General features: G+C 45.7%; 1 protein-coding gene across 10 annotated transcripts in view; it reads right to left on the bottom strand.

Moving 5' to 3' along the window:
* The window catches only part of CLPX (caseinolytic mitochondrial matrix peptidase chaperone subunit X), a 51,389-nt gene extending 50,091 nt beyond the window's left edge, over positions 1 to 1,298 (bottom strand). Inside the window, exons 1-2 of one of the 10 annotated variants that reach the window (XM_068106618.2) lie at positions 869 to 1,298; positions 266 to 387 (exon numbers count right to left, since the gene is read on the bottom strand). In XM_068106618.2, coding sequence (XP_067962719.1) covers positions 266 to 344 — 79 coding nt within the window. In that variant the 5' untranslated portion in view covers positions 345 to 387; positions 869 to 1,298. Of the gene's footprint in view, positions 1 to 265; positions 388 to 476; positions 580 to 868 lie in introns of those variants that run through there. The other 9 variants (XM_078772050.1, XM_068106616.2, XM_078772054.1 and 6 more) reach the window with 9 other exon arrangements.
* Positions 1,299 to 17,824: the final 16,526 nt, after the last annotated feature.

Below are 17,824 nucleotides of genomic sequence, written 5' to 3'. Positions count from 1 at the left end.
GGAGCGGGGGTAAGCACATAGCCCCACGGGAGCGGGGGTAAGCACATAGCCCCACGGGAGCGGGGGTAAGCACATAGCCCCACGGGAGCGGGGGGTAAGCACATAGCCCTACGGGAGTGGGGGTAAGCACATAGCCCTACGGGAGTGGGGGTAAGCACATAGCCCTACGGGAGTGGGGGTAAGCACATAGCCCTACGGGAGTGGGGGTAAGCAAGCATATAGCCGTACGGGCGGGAGGAGGGGGTGGATAAGGACACGGCCCCACCTCCACTATTAATTCCTCCGGATAAATGAAAGACCCAGCGTGCGGCTGCCCGGGACACAAACTGCGAGTGCCCCGCCATCTTCCAGCCGATCACGGAGGGAGATGGAACGGCCGATCACGATCTGCAGGCCGGAAAAGGGAATTATTACTATTAGCAAAGTGTAACTGGGAAGACAAACTCCCTCTCACTCCTCAAATCTTCTTCACCCACTTTGTAATCAGTAATGTATCCTTCAAGTTCAAAGCAGCTTAACGAACCAATCAACAGGACATAAAAAAATCTTTACTGGGTCAACCACGCCCCCTTTGGTATTGAACCTTTATATTTTCGCATTGACATCTGACATTTTATTCATGTACAAAGCACAAGTGTTCCGTTACATTCCTGCTCGTTATTTAATATCCTCATGAAATAATATTTAATCTACAGCAATAAAACATGTCGGGACGTAACGTCCTGTGATGACACAACATTGTGAGCAAAGCAACGTGTCCGTTAATTAATTACACAATCTTGGCCGTTATCTCCTGGACAATTCATTATTCAAAACTCACATTTATAAACGACAATCGTTCTGATTATGTAACCTTGCCCACCTTTACCTATACTCGAGGATCTGTCATACCCCACGAATACTCCGCGTTTCCCTTCCAATTGGCAATTGCCTACCAGAGTACCAGTACCAGTTCCTCTTGTCTTGTTCCGACAATCACCGAAACAAAAAACAGGTTTCATTCGGGATATTACAATACTGACGTTTTTCAATATTACTGTCAGCTATTATTGGAAAAAGCTTCTGGTATTCGAACAAGTGCGCAACACTTGTTGAACAAAAAAAAAAATTAAATACAGCCGCGCATTGTACTGCCTAGGGCATTTATAGTGAACAATACTAATCGCACGGGTACAGAAATGGTGGCATAAAGTAGACGATATAAGCAATAACTGCAGAAGGAAATTGATATGGCGATAAGACAAACTGTTCTGGAAATGAAATCTGAGTGAAACACTAAGTTTGAACCATGCTTCCGCATCTCCGTCTCTTCGTCTTTTCCGCTTCATCCTCTTTTCCCTCATAGCCTCCTCCTCTTTTTCATAAACTGCTTCCTCTTCCTCCTCTCTGAAGCTTCTTCTCCGACCTCCACTTTTTCTGCCTCTTCTTCTTTAAAGTCCACAATTATCCGCATGTTCTTGTGCTGTTGCCCGGGGGACGTTTTTGGCACAAGTCTTTCACGAACTGGCTGGTTAGACCAAAACGCCCGACGAAGCGCAGGATTTTGGAATTTATCCAGGATGCCGGTGATAGCTTGCTAACTCTTCGCGAAGAACATTGTGGGATTTTTAACGTCCACCAACTTATACCAGCCGACAGGAGACACCCAGTTTTAGTTTTACATCTATCAGAAGGACACACATTGATGAATTACCCTACCTGTGAAACACCGGGATGACAGTTATAGCTGGTTCGGGATTCGAACCTAGGGCCCTCTCGGCCATCCTGCCAACCGAGCCAAGTACTGTGACGTGTTGATTTATCTATCTATAATTCCAGTAATCTCTGTACGTCTGTACGTTTGTACGTCTGTACGTTTGTTTGTCTGTGACCGCTGTTTCTCGACAACCACGGGTCCGATATACTTTTAACTTGCCAGGTATATTGCTGGGGACCCGAGGATGTGCCTTTTCAAGGTTTCATATTAATCGGACAAGTACTTACCGAGCTATGTCCAAAAAACGATTCAACCAATCAGAGAGCAGCGAACGATCGCGTGTGCCGAACGTGGAGGACACACTCTGCCTCGGATGGCACATTTGAGAGCGTATTCATTTATTTCACGTTTGCAAACTATGTTGGCGTTAAACTATGTTTTAAAACTAATAAAACCGAATTTGCGATTCATTCGCTTTCCTGCGCGTTTGTGCACGCGATGGCGATTTCTTTACCAAACTCCGGAAGCCGTTCGCTTTGGACCAAACCATAATACCATTGCATGTAAATAGAGGGGGGGGATTGTCACCGTACTCGCAAGCCGTTCGCTTTGGACCAAACCATTTCATGTAAATAGAGGGGGGGGATATAATTTTAGATATAGATATAGTACGGGCAATGCCCTAGTCTATCTATAATTCCAGTAATCTCTGTTTGTACGTTTGTACGTCTGTACGTCTGTTTGTCTGTGACCGCTGTTTCTCGACAACCACGGGTCCGATATACTTTTAACTTGCCAGGTATATTGCTGGGGACCCGAGGATGTGCCTTTTCAAGGTTTCATATTAATCGGACAATTACTTACCGAGCTATGTCCAAAAAACGATTCAACCAATCAGAGAGCAGCGAACGATCGCGTGTGCCGAACGTGGAGGACACACTCTGCCTCGGATGGCACATTTGAGAGCGTATTCATTTATTTCACGTTTGCAAACTATGTTGGCGTTAAACTATGTTTTAAAACTAATAAAACCGAATTTGCGATTCATTCGCTTTCCTGCGCGTTTGTGCACGCGATGGCGATTTCTTTACCAAACTCCGGAAGCCGTTCGCTTTGGACCAAACCATTGCATGTAAATAGAGGGGGGGGATTGTCACCGTACTCGCAAGCCGTTCGCTTTGGACCAAACCATTTCATGTAAATAGAGGGGGGGGATATAATTTTAGATATAGATATAGTACGGGCAATGCCCTAGTCTATCTATAATTCCAGTAATCTCTGTGTGTTTGTTTGTTTGTACGTTTGTTTGTTTGTCTGTGACCGCTGTTTCTCGACAACCACGGGTCCGATATACTTTAAACTTGCCAGGTATATTGCTGGGGACCCGAGGATGTGCCTTTTCAAGGTTTCATATTAATCGGACAATTACTTACCGAGCTATGTCCAAAAAACGATTCAACCAATCAGAGAGCAGCGAGCTATCGCGTGTGCCGAACGTGGCGAACACACTCTGCCTCGGATGGCACATTTGAGAGCGTATTCATTTATTTCACGTTTGCAAACTATGTTGCCGCTATGTTGGCGTTAAACTATGTTTTAAAACTAATAAAAACCATTTCATCTAAATAGAGGGGGGGGGGGGGGATTGTCACTGTACTCGCAAGCCGTTCGCCGTTCGCTTTGGCGTTGCGAATGGACCAACACATTTCATGGACCAAACCATTTCATGTAAAGCGTTCGCCGTTCGTTTTGGCGTTGCGAATGGACCAAAACATTTCATGAACCAAACCATTTCATGTAAATAGAGGGGGGGATATAATTTTAGATATAGATATAGTACGGGCATGCCCTAGTATTCACAATTTCACAAAACATTTTATTATCCCCAGGCATTGTGAAAACAACGGCGGGATATTGAAATCGGCACCGTCTGTCTGTCTGTCCGTATGTCCGTATTGTCCGTATGTCCGTATGTCCGTCTGTCTATCGACTGTATGTCCGTTTGTCCACATGGATGTCCATCTCTTTGTATGTCTGTACGTATATCTGTGTGTCTGTATGTATGTCCGTATGCCAGTATGTCCGTCTGTTTGTATATCCGTATGTATGTCCGTATATCCCTCTGTCCTTTGTCTGTCCGTCTGTCTATATGGCCATAGCCTATATATGTCCGTATGTCTGTGTGTCTGTATGTCTGTCTGTATATCCGTCTGTCTCTTTGTATGTCCGTCTGTCTGTCTGTCTGAATGTCCGTCCGTCTGTTTGTATGTCCGTCTGTATGTCTGTATGTCCGTCAGTCTGTTTGTATGCCCATCTGTCTATATGTATATCTGTCTGTATGTATGTATGTCTGTCTGTATGTCCGCCCGTCTGTTTGTATCTCTGTCTGTCTGTCTGTCCGTATGTCCGTTTGTCTATCGACTGTATGTCCGTTTGTCCGCATGGATGTCAGTCTCTTTGTATGTCTGTACGTATATCTGTGTGTCTGTATGTATGTCCGTATGCCAGTATGTCCGTCTGTTTGTATGTCCGTATGTATGTCCGTATATCCCTCTGTCCTTTGTCTGTCCGTCTGTCTATATGTCCATAGCCTATATATGTCCGTATGTCTGTGTGTCTGTATGTCTGTCTGTATGTCCGTCTGTATTTTTGTATGTCCGTCTGTCTGTCTGTCTGTCTGTATGTCTGTCTGTCTGAATGTCCATCCGTCTGTTTGTATGTCCGTCTGTATGTCGGTGATAGGTTCGTTACTGCATAAGCTCTGTTATAAATGTTGTTTGAAACTGTTATTCATAGTTAATAAAAAGGTTTTTGCTTCACCATAGTTTAAAAATGAGAAATACATGCTTCATCTGTGCAGAACAGATGGCTTTGTTGTATACGTGCGTTCTCTCCAGGCCAGATAGCCTTGTTGTAAAACTCTCCTTGGCTTGCAAACGGCGTCCCGAGCCGCGGGCAGGAATGCGGACTATACGTGTGTGAAATGTGATTCTCTATACGTGGGATGTTCGAGTTTGTATACACAAACCTTTTCTTGGTAAAAATGCTATAATCATTAGTTATATTCCGTATGTTTGATTTAAGATAGAATACTTGCTGAATTAAGTTCAAATAAGAATGTAAGCTGAAAGATACATCCAACGCCTGGAACTCATCAAACGGCCTCGTACATTTATGACCTTATCGAGACCAGGAATGCAATCCCCCTTCAGTGAAATATACCTCTTGTCACCTCGGAGCCTTGAGAACACATCTGGTCCGGATCCTAATGGTGCGTGCTTCACTCCTCCGAGGCGAAAGGACGGATGCCGGTGGGGGACATGGCCCAGTGGAAGGACGTCGGTGGGGGCACAATTATCCAGTTTCCTTTGTCCTCCCAAACTTCAGCGGAGATTCTCTGATAAAGTGTGTCTCTATATAAACGAACTGCGAATTGGTGTTTCCTTAGGAAGGTTGACTTGGCATGCTGTTCTTTCATGCTGTAGACGTCTCCGATCCCTCCCAGCTGTGTACTTGGTATTTAATAAACGTTTGTCATTCTCAATTGGTGGTGGAATTCTATTACGATCAAGAAGGGACTCCCGACATTGAATGGTGCCGTGACTCGGATGCAGCAGCGAGAGGAGGAGGGGAGCAGACCCTGCACGACGAGGAGAGGTCGCCTTGTGGCCGGCCGGCACACTGATTTGCTTTAAGGTGAGCATTGTTTGTATCAAAGGGTTATTTCTCCAAATTTGAACCTCTCTTCCTCGGGCGGGTTCCGTCTGCTCCCCACTCATCTCTTCTGTCTGCACTCCGAACGAAAATTGTAAGTAAAGGCTATTTTAAAGCCTCAGAATGACAAACTTTTGTTAAACCACCAGGATAACGTTAAGAGTAGACCTATCAGAGGGTAACGCTAAGGATAACGTTACAGTTAGCAAGGAGAGGGGGACAAGTGAGGTCGGACAGCCATAGGCTGCACCGGTGACCGAGAACTTTCCAGGAAGGGTCAGCCCAGAGACAAGATGGGGTATGACATTGCATGCCAGGGAAAGAAGGGCTGTGGCTAACGTAGAGGGCCAAAGGAACATGGCCAGGAATAAGGAAACACCGATTCACACCGATTCACAGAAACGCGCAGGTACCAGATCAGCTGGACAAGAGGGTAGTGACGACTACTAGGTCAAGCCAGGAAGCTTTAGACAAAGTTCTAGACAGGAGGGCAGGAAAGGAGCTAAAACTTTAGGGACAGAGGAAATAAGCAGCAGAAATCCAGTTAGAAAGAACGGAAGTGGGTTTTGAAATATTGAAAATTGAAGCAGGAGCTGCATTGTAGGAATTTGAAGCTTCAGAGCCAAAAGAAGCAAGCAGACAAAGTTCAGGATAAAACAATCAGGGAGGTAGTTAAGCAAGCAAATAAGCGGCTGATGCCTCTGGTCCAGGATCCGGACCAAGACCCCCCACCCCCCCCCCCCCCCCCCCACGACCTGAGCTCAGTCCCGGGGCTCTGGGCAACACCCCAACACCCCCCCTGCCATACCCTTTCACCTCAACCCACCCCGTCCAACCCGTCCAAAAAATCCTTTTTCCTTGAATGAGAGACGTAATATGAATTGAACAAAGATTGTACATGGGAGTGGCTGGAGGAGGGGCATGATTTGAGTCGATCTGGTGTTCGCGCGACGTCTGGGAGACTCACTGGTATACGAATGAGGAATGAATGTATATTGGGATATCAATTGACGTGTGTATTTGGCCAACTTATCTGTCGGCCTGAAATATGCCAAGCAGATGGGTTTTCGGTGTGAAGCTTTGTAAATGGTCTGCTTGACGAGCGGGAAATCCAGGCCGGGAATGTCGATTTTAGCGTCTATCCATGGGACCAGGTGAGGTCCTTAACTGAGTCCGGATTTTCATTTGTTTGGGAGCGATTTGATATGAATCGGGTCAGGAGAGCACTCGGAGGAACGTTGATATGAAGTGGTTTCTTGGAGATGGTTAAAAGATGGGCTGCCTTTGCCTTTCCAGCGGCAGTCGGGCAGCAATTTGGAATTTGTTGACTTAAATCCAGAATTTGAATTGAAATGTGTGTTTGACTTGAATTGAAGAGTTCATTCAATGACAGATTGAAGAATTCAGTCAATTCAACTGAATTCAGAAGTTGAATTTAGAATACGGAGTTTGCTCAGAGTGCAGGTGATAACCTGCCTACTCAAAAAGGATGTGCCCCGCACGGTGGGAGGTCCATGAATGGTTGACAAAGGGTTCCTTGAATTGCCTGCAGGAATTATGCGATTAACGATTATATTGTGTATTGACGACTTGTGGATGGTATGAGTATATCCCTGAGGCTGATGTGACCGTGGGAGTCAATGGGTCGTGTAATGAGAAGGATTACAGTTTTGCTGGTGTGAAATTATGTCATGGTGTGAAATGCGGTCAGAGGTGCGAAATACACACCTTTGATCTGGAGGGAGAGCGGAGGTTGTGGTTTCATTGCTGTGTCTGTCTGTGGAGTTATATTTCTGAGGCATGGATTTCAAGGAGGAGGTGTGTGCCCTGAGAAGATTGTGGGTCGTGGATTGGGCACTCTGGGTGGGCACTGGGGGCTGCAGTTGTGTGGGCGTGCAGGAGAGTGCAGGGGGAGTGGGCGCGAGGAGGTGTGTTGATGAAGTGTGCGAACGACGAGCGTGCGCAAAGGTGTACTGTGGTCAGGTGTGTAACGAAGCCTGAGAGGGGAATGAGTGTATTAGGTGCAAGATTGTTCCAGGATATTGTTCCAGGTGCAAGAGAAAGTGCAATGATGAAGGGCATGGAGACCTGGATGGCTTAAGGAATAATGGCTTAAGGATGGTGAATAAGGAACATCGAATGGTAGACGGCTATAGGGTTTAACAATAATTGGTGTTGATATCAGTTGGAGGGACGTGCGAAAGGTGTGCACCAGGTAGAGAGGGTGCTGCATGGTAAAGCACGCCTCCCACGGAAGTTCCTGGGTGGATTGTTGACGGTTGTTTGATTCATAGGGTGTTGGCATTTTGCGATGTGGAGCCTCAATAATGGTCATTTATCTGTCCGGATGTGGAGTTCTTGCAGGGGCGGGATGTCGCCGGACTTGTATTATTTGTGGGATGAAAGCGCTGGTTACCCCAATTTGAAGTTTGACCTTTTGAAGTTTATTTGACCTTTGTTCGAGGTACGAATGGGAATGAGGTCAGAGTTAGTTCGCTAAAAAAAACCTTGGAAGAACGACAGGCTGAGTCAATCTACTGGGTGTTGCTTTAACAAGTTGGCATTTCGATACTGTGGATTATATTGTGCCTGTCTGGAGAGGTGATGTCCTGTGCTGAGGCTGGTGATACGCCTCTGTTATCGGTCTGTCTGTCTGTCTGCCTGATTGTAAGTCAGTGGTACGATCCTATGGAGGGCTAATTGAGTGCTCAGGTGTCATTGTTCCATGGAGGAAAGGTGTGAAATATAGCATAAATAAGCTATAGGTAATGGAAATATGGCAGTGTAAGCTCGCCGAGGGAGAGTTGCCTGTAGTGGGGGACGTGGCAGATTAGTGGATTAAACATCGGAAAGCGCAGGTCTCAGAAGGGAGTAGTTAGCTTCGATGATGCAACAGTGTATGAGTGAGTAATTGTGATCTGTTTAGTGTAAGAGGCGGTGGAGATGGATTTGGTGGAAATGAAAAGCTGGATGTCATCGGCGAAGCAGTGGAATTGGAGACCATGATGGCGGATTAAGTGACCAAGGGGGGACAGGTACAGGATGAAGAGGAGGGGGGGGGGCAAGAACTGAACCTTGTGGGGGGCACCTTGAAGGGGAGTGGGTTGTGGTGATTGAGCTGTTGTAGATGTCATCAATTTTGCTTTGGATGAATGAGAGGAAGGAGATGCAGTTGTCTACTGTGAATGACAGGTGGTGTGTGTTATCGTTGTTGTCTTGGAAGTTCAGTTGTTGACATAGTCCGGAGTGCTCTAATTTGCACAGGGAATGACAATTGGGAAGACAATTGAAAAGAAAAAATTGAGTAAGTTACATGTTTTGTTTTGTGGATCTGGGGACAAGCTAGTTTGATGGGTACCCTGGGGTCTTCTGTGTGTCTATGTGTTTGTCTGTCTGTTACACCGGACTCTTGGATGGGTTTTCATGAGACGAATGTCAGACATAACAACAGTGAGAATCTATTTTAAGCGAATCACAGTGGGTGAGGAAAATTGACCAGACAGTAAGACATATGAGAACTATTTTATTTCCAATAAATAGACCAGGTTATTTTTATTATTTGTTTATTCGCGAAAATAAATAAATAATAGGGGGAGGTTAATGGAGGTTAATGGTGGTTTGGTTGTGGTAATTCTAGTTGAAACTCCAGCTGAAATAATTTTCGTTTATTTTTTATTGGTTTATTGGTGTAGGAAACAGGCAAATGGGATGCTGAGAGAAGAATTAGAGAAACTCGAAGTTAAATGGATTAGGAAATTGGTGACCAGGTGTTCCAGGTGTTCCCAGGGCGTTTGTGGACCAGGTGTTCCACCAGAGGAAAGACCAGGTGTTCGTGGAGCACTTCACCCGCAAGAACGCCCTGGAAAAGGTGGACGGGACCATTCCAGGTATTGCCGACTACACCAACCGCTGTTATGTCTTTTGCGAGGGCAAGACCTCCTGGATCCACACCACGCATTGTAAGTTGGCCCTACCCACACCCACCGTCACACAGGATGGGGCAGGAGCTGCACAGACATATAGGACTAATTACACTTGCACTGCTAGGATTATACCACCTCGCCAGCACAGCGCCCACCACCCCACCCCTCAAGTGGGCGGACATGGTGGCATATGTTGAAAGATTATATGAAAACCTAACCTCTAAGTCTCACGTCCATTATCAAAGCGTTACTTGGGGACAGAAGATAAACGTACCATGTTGTCTAATACCACCAAAGGACCCCCCATGGATATATATAATGTGGAGGGCGGAAAGGACAAATCCAAACGGAACGAAGTCAACACAAGTTGCCTTCTCTCGTCGGAGGCAAGTAAAACGGGGAGGAAAGTTTGGACCAACAGCAAGTTCCGCCAGAGCAGGATTCGAATGGGGAAAAGGTCCGAACACTTTAACCACGCACGCTTTACTAGAAAGAAATACCACCCTGATATTGATATGTGAAGTTACGACCATACAATTATTGACTCCCCGACCACCATGCATCGAATACGTACTCACGCCGCACCCCCAGGACAAGGCCCCAAAGAAGGGTGAAAACACATATTGGAAGGTGGCAAGAGAGGTGGCGACAATTCAAAATAGGACACACTGCTGGTCGTGCATGCACTTCCCCCAAGCAGGCACCACAGGAATACACATGATAGTGCTACCTCTGTCCCTCAATGATCTTTGCTCACAACCTATCGATTCCCCATGTTTAGTCACCACGCTGGAAAGAGAAGAGGTTGGCAACGGCAAGAGTTGCAATCGACAATTCAATTATCGCCCTTCAATGATTGCCCATGTGGCCGAGAGGCCTGCCCCCGTCTGGGTCAAACCGCAGAAAGGGATGGTCTGCCTCCAGGGTTCCGGCCACTTGCTTATGGGAGAATCAGAATGCGCCTACACTCTCCCCGGGAAGCTGGGAAAGGGGAGCACTGGGATTACACTACGAATAGTACTGCAAGATAAACAACCACAACATAACGGCTATCACATTCTCTAGGGGGGTTAGTAGGATTAATGGGGTGACAAAGGGGCTCCAGTGCTTATCCACCCACCTGGTCCCACCCCATGGGACAATGTTTATATGCGGCGACAAGGCTTACCCCTATTTACCAAATAATTGGGGGGGGGGCACATGTTATCTTGGTTCAGTCCTTCCTGACGTCGAGATACTGGACGAGCTAGATCCAAAGTCCCTGGACAGGCGACATAAGAGGTCAGTCATGAACGAAGATGGAACCACTAAACTACACGGGAGCCTATGGGAAAAGGTGTTAGGTTTCTTCTTCCCAGGTGCGGGCACAGCCATGAATAGCTTCCGGATAGATAAATTGGCTTTGGCCCTAGAAAAGGTGGCAAACGACACCGCTACGGCTCATGACATACTATTGGACACGGTAGTTCACATGCGTCCAATGGTGATTCAGAATCGGGTGGCTTTGGACATGCTCCTGGCAGAGAAAGGAGGGGTATGCGGGATAGTAGAGGGAAAATGTTGCACATACATACCTGATCCATCCGAAGGAGTGTCAGCCGCAATAGTGAGACTAAGGGAAACTAGCCACGCTCTGACGATCGATCGGATCGCGCGCGAGAACTCTTATAAATTTAGCTGGCTCACTGACTGGTTCCGGGGATGGACAGGCACTATAGTGAAGTGGCTATTGACCGCACTGGCCGTGATAATCGGGGTAGTAATTTGGGGGGCACTAATGAAATCTTTAGTCCTCCTCTGTATGAGAAAGTACTTTACAGGATGGAAAACAAAGAAGCCGCCGACGACGACCATGGTTCTGACCACAGAGGCCGTCGACCCGAACGGGTCCTTCAACGAGGCAGATGTGACCGGCGCTTCAGAAGACTGTATTGATTTTTGTGATGACTGTGATACTTGTGTTGAAAATCCCTTGCGGGAACTGGCTAATGCCTGTATTGATTTTTGTGATGACTGTGATACTTGTGTTGTAAACCCCTTGCGAGAACTGGCTAACGCCTCTTAGGTATTACAAGCTTACAGCTGTACACCCCCTTCCGACCCAACTATGGATCTGATTGCGACGCTGGGACTGGCAGTCAAGGGACCCGACATGGATATCCTGGACCCGCAAGCTGATCAGGCGTCCATGGGAGACTTTGACATAAAGGACGTCTCTCTCTTTACTTCAAATATTTCGGATTTTAACGCTCCGTACCCTGACCAGGAACACGAGACACAAGATACTGACAATATTATGTATTCCCCAGAACAGCAGCACATGAGAGATCTCATGGGCATGATCGTTGATTAACTTCGAAGATCTGCAAGGACCGCGTCTGCAAAGGGTGGGGGGAGCAAGTTCCGCAGGGGAGGTGATGGGCCCCCTGGCGGGGCAGAACCTCATCTGGACCAGACGCCTTCGTTGTGGATCCGAAACGTTAATGGACTTTCATGTTCTGAGCCCTCAGGTTTCAAGCATGCACAACACGACACGTTCCTCAAGTGCACGGGCGAGGCGCTATGGGCGCATGGCATGCTCTTGGGAGACACCCACATTACACGATTGTCTTTCAATAAAGCCCGATGTGGCACGTTGTCTCTTGAGATACTTTGTCTCGACGAGACAAGAGGCAGGTTAATGTCGGTGATAGGTTCGTTACTGCATAAGCTCTGTTATAAATGTTGTTTGAAACTGTTATTCATAGTTAATAAAAAGGTTTTTGCTTCGCCATAGTTTAAAAATGAGAAATACATGCTTCATCTGTGCAGAACAGATGGCTTTGTTGTATACGTGCGTTCTCTCCAGGCCAGATAGCCTTGTTGTAAAACTCTCCTTGGCTTGCAAACGGCGTCCCGAGCCGCGGGCAGGAATGCGGACTATACGTGTGTGAAATGTGATTCTCTATACGTGGGATGTTCGAGTTTGTATACACAAACCTTTTCTTGGTAAAAATGCTATAATCATTAGTTATATTCCGTATGTTTGATTTAAGATAGAATACTTGCTGAATTAAGTTCAAATAAGAATGTAAGCTGAAAGATACATCCAACGCCTGGAACTCATCAAACGGCCTCGTACATTTTATGACCTTATCGAGACCAGGAATGCAATCCCCCTTCAGTGAAATATACCTCTTGTCACCTCGGAGCCTTGAAAACACATCTGGTCCGGATCCTAATGGTGCGTGCTTCACTCCTCCGAAGCGAGAGGACGGATGCCGGTGGAGGACATGGCCCGGTGGAAGGACGTCGGTGGGGGCACAATTATCCAGTTTCCTTTGTCCTCCCAAACTTCAGTGGAGATTCTCTGATAAAGTGTGTCTCTATATAAACGAACTGCGAATCGGTGTTTCCTTAGGAAGGTTGATTTGGCATGCTGTTCTTTCATGCTGTCGACGTCTCCGATCCCTCCCAGCTGTGTACTTGGTATTTAATAAACGTTTGTCATTCTCAATTGGTGGTGGAATTCTATTACGATCAAGAAGGGACTCCCGACATGTATGTCCGTCAGTCTGTTTGTATGCCCATCTGTCTATATGTATATCTGTCTGTATGTATGTCTGTCTGTATGTCCGCCCGTCTGTTTGTATATCTGTCTGTCTGTATGTCTGTCTGTCTGTATGTCCGTCTGTTTGTTTGTCCGTCTGTCTGTATGTCTGTCTGTATGTATGTCTGTCTGACCATCCGTTTGTTTGTATATCCATCTGTCTGTATGTCTGTATGTCTGTCTGTTTGTATGTCCGTCTGTCTGTATGTCCATCTGTATGTCTGTCTGTCTGTATGTCCGTCCGTCTGTTTGTATGTCCGTCTGTATGTCCGTCAGTCTGTTTGTATGCCCAATTTGCCCATCTGTCGATATGTATATCTGTCTGTATGTATGTATGTCTGTCTGTATGTCCGTCCGTCTGTTTGTATCTCTGTCTGTCTGTATGTCTGTCTGTCTGTATGTCCGTCCATCTGTTTGTGTCTCTGTCTGTCTGTATGTCTGTCTGTCTGTATGTCCATCCATCTGTTTGTTTGTCCGTCTGTCTGTCTGTATGTCTGTCTGTCCGTCCATTTGTTTGTATATCCGTCTGTCTGTATGTCTGTCTGGTTGTATGTACATCTGTCTGTATGTCTGTCTGTCTGTATGTTCATCTGTCCATATGTCTGTATGTCTGTCTGTATGTCCGTATGTCTCAGTCTCTCCGTATGTCTGTATGTCCGTCTATCTATCGACTGTATGTCCGTTTGTCCGCATGGATGTCCGTCTCTCTATGTCTGTACGTATATCTGTGTGTCCATATGTATGTCCCTCTGTCCTTTGTCTGTCTGTATGTCCGTATATATGTCCGTATGTCTGTCTATCTGTGTGTCTTTCTGTCTGTTTGTATGTCCGTCCATCTGTTTGTATGTCCGTCTGTCTGTGTGTCCGTCCGTCTGTTTGTATGTCCGTCTGTATGTCCGTCAGTCTGTTTGTATGTCCGTCTGTATGTCTGTATGTCCGTCTGTCTGTCTGTATGTCTGTATGTCCGTCCGTCTGTTTGTATGTCCGTCTGTCTGTATGTCCGTCCGTCTGTTTGTATGTCCGTCTGTCTGTATGTCTGTCTGTATGTCCGTCCGTTTGTTTGTATGTCCGTCTGTCTGTATGTCTGTCTGTTTGTATGTCCATATGTCTGTCTGTATGTCCGTATGTATGTCTGTCTGTTTGTATGTCCGTCTGTCCATCTCTCTATCTCTTAAACGCGGTTGTGCAGAAGTTCACCAAACTTGGTTGTTATCTATCTATAATTCCAGTAATCTCTGTCTGTACGTTTGTACGTTTGTACGTCTGTTTGTCTGTGACCGCTGTTTCTCGACAACCACGGGTCCGATATACTTTTAACTTGCCAGGTATATTGCTGGGGACCCGAGGATGTGCCTTTTCAAGGTTTCATATTAATCGGACAATTACTTACCGAGCTATGTCCAAAAAACGATTCAACCAATCAGAGAGCAGCGAACGATCGCGTGTGCCGAACGTGGCGGACACACTCTGCCTCGGATGGCACATTTGAGAGCGTATTCATTTATTTCACGTTTGCAAACTATGTTGGCGTTAAACTATGTTTTAAAACTAATAAAACCGAATTTGCGATTCATTCGCTTTCCTGCGCGTTTGTGCACGCGATGGCGATTTCTTTACCAAACTCCGGAAGCCGTTCGCTTTGGACCAAACCATTGCATGTAAATAGAGGGGGGGGGTTGTCACCACTCGCAAGCCGTTCGCTTTGGACCAAACCATTTCATGTAAATAGAGGGGGGGGGATATAATTTTAGATATATATATAGTACGGGCATGCCCTAGTGAATTATAAATCACCACTTGGAAATTCAAGGTGCGAGAGCAGAATCATTTTTGACCCCAATACCTCGGATGGGGTCAAAATGTCAAATACCAAAAGATGCAATTACGGGCACATTTTGTAACATTTTTAATGAAACTTTGTTTATGCGATCAGCGTTGGAAGACGCATGTGAAATATGTAACGATCTTTGTGATTTGACCCCTGGTTCACAAAACAAAAAGTTGTGCGGACTGTGTAAAGTGAGTTTCCACATCTGTTTTACTTTACGTTTAAATAAATCAGATATGAACACTTTTTTCGCAAGACACAGCTGGAGGCTTATTTCAAAATCAAAATAATGCTTATATTTCAACTTTCGTGCGATAAGTTTGAATTCAACTCGATATTTATAACATATATTTAAAATAAAACAAAATAAACGCGCAAGGAGAACCTGTGACACTCACTGATCTCCGACCGTCCGACCTGAATTGCTATCTCCGCTGGTTGCTGAAGCCAATGCGCCGCCATCTTGAGATTCCCAAAATAGGTGACTGCATGTACTTTTCATGCCAAACCACCGCCATCTTGAGACCCCCAGAATAGGCGGCAGCACGCACTATTAGTACCGAACGACCGCCATCTCGAGATCCCCAAAATAAATGAGAGCACGCACCGTTCGTACCCAGCTGGGGCGTGCATTTGACGTGTTTAAGATCGATCATTCAGTCACTAAAATTGATTGAGTCAGAAAAAAATGAAAAATTTGAAAATTCCATGTAGAATTTCATTATCCACAATTCACATCCACCTCTTATTCTTCTTTCATGTGCAGCTCCTCAATGCTGTGTTGTAGCATCTTTGGCTGAGGGCGCGGCTGGGTCGCTGACGCAGTGCCCCTTTGTAGGGTTAAGGCAGGAATTTGTAATTTGCTCAGGGTGCCGGCGATATCTCGCCTTCTCTTCTCGAAGGACACCGTGGGATCGGTAACGTCCACCAACTAATGCTGGCGGACAGGACACCCAGTTCAACATCCATTCGAGGGATGACGCACCCATTGATGAATCGCCCGACCTGTGAAACACCGGGATGACAGTACATAGCTGGGTCGGCATTCAAACCTCGGATGTGTTCCATTACCAACTAGAATCGAGATGGTATTCATAGAATACTTACCCTGTGCAATCAACTTGTTGCGAGCCAACTTTCTGTTTTTGAACATTTTTTTTCTTTGATCCAATATGGCTGTCAGACCACGTGAGCGATGACATCATAAATGTATATTCTCTAATATAATTGTTGCATAGATCACGCTCAATACATTTCAAACTGATCAGACTGTGTTGTCCCTGTCGAATTATGACGTCATAATTATGGCACAAATGACGTCATCGTTAACAACACCTATTCCCCATATGGAGTTCTTTACAAGGAGCCATGTTTCAATTTTTTCCATGCAGCGGTTTTGGAGATATAGAGGTGCAACATTTTTCGATTTATCCAAGATGGCGCCTGTACCACATGACCTATGACGCCATGATTATCATTAAAATAGTCTGCAGGCGGAGGCGCTCCTCTGGTGAAAATTTTGTGTCCATCAGACCAACAGTTGCTGAATTTTTTTAAATAATGATCGGATAAGTGTTGTACTTGTCGAATTATGACGTCATAACGAAGGCACTGATGACATCATCATGAACATATCTTATTCTCCATGGAGAGTACTTGACAATGAGCCATGTTTCAAAAAAAATTCTATGGATCGGTTTCGGAGATGTAGAGGTGCAACTTTTTTTCGATTTTTTCCCAAGATGGCGTCTGCACCACGTGACCTATGACGTTATAATTATCATTAAAAATTATACAGGAGCCGCACATAATCTGAAAAATTCGTGTCCATCGGTCTAACAGTAGCAGAGGAATTTTTGTTTTATTCATACTGATCAGATCAAGCGTTGTACTTGTCGAATTATGACGTCATAATTAAGGCACCGATGACATCACCATCAACATATTTTATTCACCATGGTGAGTACTTGACGTTTTTTTTTTTGTTTTTTTTGTATGCAAGATCGAGGCTCGTGAAAGAGCTAACATGAATCACGCAAAAAGTCAAACCGACACACAAAACACAAAATAAGGGGAGCGGTAGACAAGATGAGGAGAGAGGGGAAGGACGGACACAAACACAACATTTGAGAGCAGGGACATCGAGAGAAATGTGGGAGGGGGAGGGCTTGGGGGGAGGTGGGAGAGGTATAAAACATATGGACACTGCAAGGACTTTCAGGAAAGAAGTTGGAATTCAAAAAAAAGTGGATCTGGGGTGAATTCGCGGGGGTAGAAAAGATCAAGGTTTTGGATGGGGGAAGATAAGAGATGGTGGTGAACAGCTGTTTTAAAGACCTGGAGGGAGGAGTGGTATTGAAGGGAGTGGGGGAGTTTGTTCCAGAGGCGGAAGAAAAGAGGAATGAAGGAGTGAAGGTGAGCAGAGAGCCTAGATTTTGGCAGTTTCACCATAAGAGGGTTGCTGGCAGATCTTGTGCGACCTGTAGGTACCACGATGGTACCAAGACCTGTACCTGTACCTGTACCTATACCTATACCTCACCTGTCGGTACCAAGATGTCGTCCGTACCACGTGACCTATGACGTCATAATTATGAATAAAATAATTCTACAGGTGGAGGCGCTTCTATGGTAAAATTGTGTCAATCGGACTAACGGTTGCCGAGAAAATGAATTTTTAAAATGCAGACATGTACAGCACACGGACAAGGGACAAGGCACGCGTGCGTACCTGAATGCTTAACCCTGCTTTCGCTTGTCGAGCGCAGGGTAATAAGCTTGCGATGACACCTCGTCAGTGAATTGTTCACCTGTGACGTCACGCAAATCGACGAAAGTAACAATTTGCATAACGGAAATTAAAATAGTCCTATTTTAAAACATACTTCTCACGAGGCATTTTATAGAAATATAACTGTGATATAAATAAATTACAGTACGTATTCGTTTTTGCGTAAGCGAAGCACGGCTTCAAAGCACTAATTGTTTCAATGGAGTAGCGTTATTTTCTGGGTGTCCCAATATGGCCGCCGCTCGACGTCACAATCGTTCGACCAATCAATGTTGGGCTTCCC

This window comes from Myxine glutinosa, chromosome 2 (assembly GCF_964187855.1).
Source record: "Myxine glutinosa chromosome 2, kmMyxGlut1.1, whole genome shotgun sequence".
NCBI classification, from domain to species: domain Eukaryota; kingdom Metazoa; phylum Chordata; class Myxini; order Myxiniformes; family Myxinidae; genus Myxine; species Myxine glutinosa.
Note: the sequence above shows the minus strand (reverse complement) of the source record. Positions and strands in the feature narration are given on the sequence as shown.